The 9,544-nt window shown below is 44.1% G+C and overlaps 1 protein-coding gene across 1 annotated transcript in view; it reads right to left on the reverse strand.

Moving 5' to 3' along the window:
* trim67 (tripartite motif containing 67) overlaps positions 1 to 9,334 on the reverse strand; it is a gene marked incomplete at both ends in the record, with an annotated part of 103,522 nt that extends 94,188 nt beyond the window's left edge. The window contains 2 exons of the mRNA XM_083791025.1: positions 2,696 to 3,049; positions 8,795 to 9,334. Coding sequence (XP_083647151.1) covers positions 2,696 to 3,049; positions 8,795 to 9,334 — 894 coding nt within the window. The remainder of the gene's footprint in view (positions 1 to 2,695; positions 3,050 to 8,794) is intronic.
* Between the last annotated feature and the right edge of the window lie 210 nt (positions 9,335 to 9,544).

Raw genomic sequence — 9,544 nt, forward strand, 5'->3', positions numbered from 1 at the left:
CACACACTGGTCTGATGAACCCATTCTGACCTGAGATCAGATTCATACGAGGTTTCCACTGGGACACACACTGGTCTGATTAACCCATTCTGACCTGAGATCAGATTCATACGAGGTTTCCACTGGACACACACTGGTCTGATTATAACCCATTCTGACCTGAGATCAGATTCATACGAGGTTTCCACTGGGACACACACTGATTAACCCATTCTGACCTGAGATCAGATTCATACGAGGTTTCCACTGGGACACACACTGGTCTGATTATAACCCATTCTGACCTGAGATCAGATTCATACGAGGTTTCCACTGGACACACACTGGTCTGATTATAACCCATTCTGACCTGAGATCAGATTCTAAAAATGTCAGTCGCTCTTCGATTTTTCAAAAATAGCAGACCTACAAGCTCGTAGCGCGCCACTCGGTGGCGCGATATGAGCTTGTAGATCTGCTATTTTTCAATAGCTAAAGCATAGCATGATGCATACGACGTCGTTCTGGCCCAGCGTTTCTCAGGGAACCGGGTCGAGGCCCAAATGCGTCTCACAGGATGCTCTGAGATGAAAGGGATAACAAAGCAATGATTTGAATATAGAGTTTAATAATTGTGTTATTATTATGTTATTATTAGGGCCGTCAAAGTTAACGCAAGAAATGTCCGGGCTCTGACTGTGCAATTTGAACATCTTTTAACCTAAGACTTTTGACCTTTACCCTAATAAAAGTAGGTAAAATAATTGTAATATATGTTTTTTTGTGATCATTAGAATGTCTATCTAGAACATTCATTATTGTGAAAGATATCCCCAAAATGTAAATTATTAATTTATTATATTATTATATAATTATTATACATTTTTCATCAACTCTATTTTTTTTTTTTTTTTTAACATATTTTTTAGTCTTAGTCCTAGTAGTACAAAGTAGTAGTAAGGTTGAAATCTATACTTTTGCAAGTAGAAATTAATGCGGGTGTTAGAGGGTTAACTAGTTAACTCTAGCGCGCCACTCGGTGGCGCGCTATGAGCTTGTAGATCTGCTGTTTTTCAATAGCTAAAGCATAACATAATGCTATAACACCAAAAGGGGTTCCCGTTCAGAATGGGTTAAAGCTTCCCCTGAAACAAGCCTCTCTCATCAATCTGCCACTTTGAACTATAAAACACTGCTAGATTACAGCCCCGGCCCGACCCACCGGCTACAATCTATTTTTCACGTTAACTATTGATTTTTTTTTTAGGGGAAAACGAGAGATAGATCCGAGCATTCATTCATCCAGCCGGAGTTATAGCCCCCCCTCCAAACCCCCCACTATAGACAGGGTTCATTAAAAACCTCAATGTCCTTGCATGGCAAAATTAAGCAATATTACACTCGAGGAGGAGGAGGAGGGGGGGAGGAAGAGGAGGAGGAGGAGGAGGAGGAGGAGGAGGAGGAGGAGGAGGAGGAGGAGGACCCTTATTATAGCAGACACACACACACACACACACACACACACACACACACACACACACTGGGATCCAATAATAATTTTTACTACTGAATCTCAGTTAATCAGCTCTATATGCTGTCCTGGTTTATGGATCACTGCACACACACACAGAAGCGTGCGTGCCGCGTGCACACACACACACACACACACACACACACACACACACACACACACACACACACACACACACACAGTCCGTGTTGCAGAACTGGTGATTTAATAAACAAAATAATAATTAAAAAAGGACAAACGTGATCAGCCAGGGTTCTAATTCTGTATCCAATCTCCGTAGTGAACAAACAAAGTCATATCTCTCTTCCTCTCAATAATGTGACCGCTTCCCTGCCCACCAGAACACAACGTAAACTGTGTATGTAAGACGGTGAGTGCTCTGAGCAAAATAAATTTCATTGTATGTATACTCTGTATCTATACAAATGACAAATAAACCTGAACCTGAACCTGAACCTGAACCTGAACCTAAACACAAGACATCCCATAATACTCCTCCTCGTCCCAGACTCAGCCCGCCAACACAGTTAAAGGAACAATCCCCCTGTATATTACAACCATAGACTGTAAATAAATATGGACAGAGCGTTCCCCGGGTCTAACATGGACGTAAAATGAAGCCTGTCAGTCCTTGCACTGTAAGTCGCCATCTTTCTAGATCCGTTTTGGACCAGCTGGCCCATTGGCTGGCCCAGACAACGAGGCGGGACTTCCCCCCCCCCCCTTCTTCTCCGTTGGTTTTTATTTTGACTCGAGTGGGCGGGGAATCCCGATCATAGACTGTAACGGTAGCCACGCCCCTCAGAACATACGCGACTTTATGGTCATTTTTTTAATTAATGGGACCATCATTTTCCAAAAAGAATATTATGACATGAGAAATGAGACTTTAAACTAGTGACTGGAAGCAGAAAGTATTCATGACCATGTTTATTAAGGTAATACAGTCTAGGTGAAGTTGGGCCCAAATACATGGACTTCTATGGGGCTATGGGGTTTTTTTGGGCCCAATGACAGACAGCGCCACAACAGGCCATTATATGAACTACGATTTCCTTAGTGGCTTCACAAAATATCTGTCTGACTGCCCCCCTGATTACAACACACCCTCCCCTCCCCTCCCCTCCCCTCCCCTCCCCTCCCCTCCCCTCCCCTCCCCTCCCCTCCCCTCCCCTCCCATCATACCTTGTGCTGTTTCCACATGACGGCCAGGGTCTTGACGTCGTGCTTGGCGTGCCGGCCGTCCTCCAGGCAGCGCGTGCATACGGGCGCCCTGCAGGTGGCGCAGTAGGCGCTGAAGTTCTCCGCCTCGTGGTCCGCGCACGTGGCGGGTTTCCGCGCGGTGGCGGGCGGCTGAGGGCCCGCGGTCTGCCCGCTGCCCGCGGTCTGCCCGCTGCTGCCCGCGGTCTGCCCGCTGCTAGCCGCGGCGGCCGCCACGGCCGCGGGCACCAGGCGGTGCTTGGCAAGCGGCCCGCGGGACGGGTGGCACCGCTGCTGGCACGCCGCGCAGTAGTAGACGTCGCACTGCTCGCACATCACCTGCAGGTGGCGTAGAAATGGTGTAGAAATGGTGCATTTATATTACTAGTCCTTACCCGTTCTGATATATTTCAACTTGTATAATATATTTGTGTGTGTGTGTGTGTGTGTGGTTTTTTATGAATAAAAACAGCAGTATAACATTAAAGTATTCTTCCAAATGCATGGTAGGGAAACGTTTTCATGGCAAGAGCAAGGACCGCAGCATTTACACTTATTAGCCCACAGAGCCCCATTTGAAAAGTATCAAGGACCCCCAGTTTGACATGCAGCTATATATGGACAGTCGCACAGATCCAATTTGCAGGTGGATTTGCGTCCAAAACGGTCTCAATTGTGAGCTTTGGCTTGAGAGAACTCATGGCTTTTGCAACCTGTGATGTTGTGAGCTTGTAGATTAGCTGTTTTCACCAGAGCGTGCGCTGTAGCCACTTCACGCTGTGTGTGTGTGGCTTATGCTTATTAAGACAGTTGTATCTCGTGTTGTGTTTATAGCTAACTGAAAAGTGAAAACGGCCACGCGATGACGCACGCGCACACATACGAACGTGCGCACTCACAGCTTAAGTAGTTTACACACACACACATGCTCACAGCGAAAGTAGTCTGCACACACACACACACACAACCTCCGTGTTGGCTGAGGGCGGTGTGAAAAAGGGTATAGGTGCGTGGAAGAATGCGCTAGGGTCCTTGAGGCTGTTCTTCGTGGCATGTTGTTTGTTGTATGTAGTAATTGTGTCGATGCGTAAGGGGGTTGGAAATATCCCGATCGCTCGCCCGCTGTCTATTGCGAGCAAAATTGACAGCGGGCGAAACAACTGAAGTTAGGCGGAAAACTCGAGCAAAATTGACAGCAGGCGAAACAACTCAAGTTACGCGGAAAACTGTGTCCCAGTATTAATCAGTGACCGTCCCAAAATGCAATTCACTGGTGACACGTGATTTCTGGGGAGAGGAGTTTTGCCGCCCTGTGGCTGCGGGGGGTACTGCATGCGTTTTTAATTCACTAATAAATTAATTAATAATCATTAATGTGTCAAATCGAAAAAAGGGCTCCGTTACGCCCTCCATATTCATATGGTCAATGCCTGTGTGAAAAGTGGGAGCGATTGGTGCAGGCAATGAGGAGATAATGAGGAGATAATGCGGTCGGACACTCACTCACACACACACTCAGACATTCGCTCTATTATAGTATAGATATAGCGCCTTTTACAGCAGTATGGTTTTTGGCAGCAAATTTCGATTTTAGTTTTAGTCATAGTCTTTGGACTGAAACTGAAACTGAAACTGAAACTAACATGGTACCAACATCATGTTATCTCTCCTAATGGTACCAACATCATGTTATCTCTCCTAATGGTACCAACATCATGTTATCTCTCCTAATGGTACCAACATCATGTTATCTCTCCTAATGGTACCAACATCATGTTATCTCTCCTAACATGGTACCAACATCATGTTATCTCTCCTAATGGTACCAACATCATGTTATCTCTCCTAATGGTACCAACATCATGTTATCTCTCCTAATGGTACCAACATCATGTTATCTCTCCTAATGGTACCAACATCATGTTATCTCTCCTAATGGTACCAACACCATGTTGTCTCTCCTAATGGTACCAACATCATGTTATCTCTCCTAATGGTACCAACATCATGTTATCTCTCCTAATGGTACCAACACATGTTATCTCTCCTAATGGTACCAACATCATGTTATCTCTCCTAATGGTACCAACATCATGTTATCTCTCCTAACATGGTACCAACATCATGTTATCTCTCCTAATGGTACCAACATCATGTTATCTCTCCTAATGGTACCAACATCATGTTATCTCTCCTAATGGTACCAACATCATGTTATCTCTCCTAATGGTACCAACATCATGTTATCTCTCCTAATGGTACCAACACCATGTTGTCTCTCCTAATGGTACCAACATCATGTTATCTCTCCTAATGGTACCAACATCATGTTATCTCTCCTAATGGTACCAACATCATGTTATCTCTCCTAATGGTACCAACATCATGTTATCTCTCCTAATGGTACCAACATCATGTTATCTCTCCTAATGGTACCAACATCATGTTATCTCTCCTAATGGTACCAACATCATGTTATCTCTCCTAATGGTACCAACATCATGTTATCTCTCCTAATGGTACCAACACCATGTCTCTCCTAATGGTACCAACATCATGTTATCTCTCCTAATGGTACCAACATCATGTTATCTCTCCTAATGGTACCAACACCATGTTATCTCTCCTAATGGTACCAACATCATGTTATCTCTCCTAATGGTACCAACATCATGTTATCTCTCCTAATGGTACCAACATCATGTTATCTCTCCTAATGGTACCAACATCATGTTATCTCTCCTAATGGTACCAACATCATGTTATCTCTCCTAATGGTACCAACATCATGTTATCTCTCCTAATGGTACCAACATCATGTTATCTCTCCTAATGGTACCAACATCATGTTGTCTCTCCTAATGGTACCAACATCATGTTATCTCTCCTAATGGTACCAACACCATGTTATCTCTCCTAATGGTACCAACATCATGGTATCTCTCCTAACATGGTACCAACATCATGTTATCTCTCCTAATGGTACCAACATCATGTTATCTCTCCTAATGGTACCAACATCATGTTATCTCTCCTAATGGTACCAACACCATGTTATCTCTCCTAATGGTACCAACATCATGTTATCTCTCCTAATGGTACCAACATCATGTTATCTCTCCTAATGGTATAGTACCAACATCATGTTATCTCTCCTAATGGTACCAACACCATGTTATCTCTCCTAATGGTACCAACATCATGTTATCTCTCCTAATGGTACCAACACCATGTTATCTCTCCTAATGGTACCAACATCATGTTATCTCTCCTAATGGTACCAACATCATGTTATCTCTCCTAATGGTACCAACACCATGTTATCTCTCCTAATGGTACCAACATCATGTTATCTCTCCTAATGGTACCAACACCATGTTATCTCTCCTAATGGTACCAACACCATGTTATCTCTCCTAATGGTACCAACATCATGTTATCTCTCCTAATGGTACCAACACCATGTTATCTCTCCTAATGGTACCAACATCATGTTATCTCTCCTAATGGTACCAACATCATGTTATCTCTCCTAATGGTACCAACATCATGTTATCTCTCCTAATGGTACCAACATCATGTTATCTCTCCTAATGGTACCAACACCATGTTATCTCTCCTAATGGTACCAACACCATGTTATCTCTCCTAATGGTACCAACATCATGTTATCTCTCCTAATGGTACCAACATCATGTTATCTCTCCTAATGGTACCAACATCATGTTATCTCTCCTAATGGTACCAACACCATGTTATCTCTCCTAATGGTACCAACATCATGTTATCTCTCCTAATGGTACCAACACCATGTTATCTCTCCTAATGGTACCAACATCATGTTATCTCTCCTAACATGGTACCAACACCATGTTATCTCTCCTAATGGTACCAACATCATGTTATCTCTCCTAATGGTACCAACATCATGTTATCTCTCCTAATGGTACCAACATCATGTTATCTCTCCTAATGGTACCAACATCATGTTATCTCTCCTAATGGTACCAACATCATGTTATCTCTCCTAATGGTACCAACACCATGTTATCTCTCCTAATGGTACCAACATCATGTTATCTCTCCTAATGGTACCAACATCATGTTATCTCTCCTAATGGTACCAACACCATGTTATCTCTCCTAATGGTACCAACATCATGTTATCTCTCCTAACATGGTACCAACATCATGTTATCTCTCCTAATGGTACCAACACCATGTTATCTCTCCTAATGGTACCAACATCATGTTATCTCTCCTAATGGTACCAACACCATGTTATCTCTCCTAATGGTACCAACATCATGCTATCTCTCCTAATGGTACCAACACCATGTTATCTCTCCTAATGGTACCAACATCATGTTATCTCTCCTAACATGGTACCAACATCATGTTATCTCTCCTAATGGTACCAACATCATGTTATCTCTCCTAATGGTACCAACATCATGTTATCTCTCCTAATGGTACCAACATCATGCTATCTCTCCTAATGGTACCAACACCATGTTATCTCTCCTAATGGTACCAACATCATGTTATCTCTCCTAACATGGTACCAACATCATGTTATCTCTCCTAATGGTACCAACATCATGTTATCTCTCCTAATGGTACCAACATCATGTTATCTCTCCTAATGGTACCAACACCATGTTATCTCTCCTAATGGTACCAACACCATGTTATCTCTCCTAATGGTACCAACATCATGCTATCTCTCCTAATGGTACCAACACCATGTTATCTCTCCTAATGGTACCAACATCATGTTATCTCTCCTAACATGGTACCAACACCATGTTATCTCTCCTAATGGTACCAACATCATGTTATCTCTCCTAATGGTACCAACATCATGTTATCTCTCCTAATGGTACCAACATCATGTTATCTCTCCTAATGGTACCAACATCATGTTATCTCTCCTAATGGTACCAACATCATGTTATCTCTCCTAATGGTACCAACACCATGTTATCTCTCCTAATGGTACCAACATCATGTTATCTCTCCTAATGGTACCAACATCATGTTATCTCTCCTAATGGTACCAACACCATGTTATCTCTCCTAATGGTACCAACATCATGTTATCTCTCCTAACATGGTACCAACATCATGTTATCTCTCCTAATGGTACCAACACCATGTTATCTCTCCTAATGGTACCAACATCATGTTATCTCTCCTAATGGTACCAACACCATGTTATCTCTCCTAATGGTACCAACATCATGCTATCTCTCCTAATGGTACCAACACCATGTTATCTCTCCTAATGGTACCAACATCATGTTATCTCTCCTAACATGGTACCAACATCATGTTATCTCTCCTAATGGTACCAACATCATGTTATCTCTCCTAATGGTACCAACATCATGTTATCTCTCCTAATGGTACCAACATCATGCTATCTCTCCTAATGGTACCAACACCATGTTATCTCTCCTAATGGTACCAACATCATGTTATCTCTCCTAACATGGTACCAACATCATGTTATCTCTCCTAATGGTACCAACATCATGTTATCTCTCCTAATGGTACCAACATCATGTTATCTCTCCTAATGGTACCAACACCATGTTATCTCTCCTAATGGTACCAACACCATGTTATCTCTCCTAATGGTACCAACATCAATACACCATGGAATCGTGGACAAAATCTTATCCAACAATAACAAAATATTATTTAGTGCATACATTTAAAAAAAAACTTAAAAGCTGAAATAGCTGATCTACAAGCTTACCTCACCGTTATAAGATTGTAGATCAGTTATTTATTTGTGCTATTAATTCATTTATTTTCCTTTTTTAAAAGTATATAAAAATAATGAATATAGGTTCTATGTCAGTAATTTCTTTGGCATATACTTCGGCCAGGTATATTTGTATTTATTGACAAAAATATAGCCTATTCTTATTCATATATGATGTTCTAATTAACCCTCCAACGTGATCATGTCCAAAAAAACACAATGAAATGCTAAATCGCAATTATCTGTGCGACAAGAACCGCCAACAACTTGTACACTTGCATTAAATTGTAATCGTTGACAGACAGGCTTACCGTGGCGTCGACCGGGCTGCGGTCACACAGCTGGCACTTCACGGCCGACGAGGAGGAGGCGACGGCGACGGCGCGGCTCTGCTGGTACCGCGACACGATGGCCTCCAGCAGGCGGTTCCGCGGGAAGCCGCGGAGCCCCCGCTCGTCCAGCGAGACGCTCCGGTGGCACAGCGGGCAGGTGATGGAGCAGTGGCGGTGCAGCAGCGCCGCCGCGACGCCGCCGCCGCCGACCTGCACCAGCGCGGGCGGAAAGACGCGCACTCCGTTGGGCGACTTGAGGAGGCACGGCGTGTAGGAGCCGTAGCCGCTGTCCGTCTCGCTGTACATGCTCATCTTGTCCATGTCGGGGTGGTCGTAGTCGCCGCCGTTGCCGTTGCCCGACGCCCGGCCCCCGCCGCCATGCGGACTCGGCGTCTCTCCCTCCGGCGTCTGCACGATGATGTTCCGCGCGCACGCCAGACACACGTTGTGCGAGCAGGGCAGCAGGATGGGGTCCTTGAAGAGCGAACCGCACACCGGGCATTTCAGTTCTTCGTCCATGACCGTTGAATGTCCTTTAATTCTGTGTCTGTGTCCGACCGACCGGGCGCAGGAGTGGAACGGAACGGAACGGAACGGAACGGAACGGAACGGTGGGGGGAAACAGCGTCAGCGTCAACACGGCCGTCCGATCAATGAAAACTCTCTCCAGCACTGGAGGATAGGACAGCTCCCCTCACGGAGCGGCTCCACGCATGCGCAGGAGGAGGA

The sequence above is a fragment of the Protomyctophum parallelum genome (genome assembly GCF_964188405.1).
Source record: "Protomyctophum parallelum genome assembly, chromosome: 19".
NCBI lineage: Eukaryota > Metazoa > Chordata > Actinopteri > Myctophiformes > Myctophidae > Protomyctophum > Protomyctophum parallelum.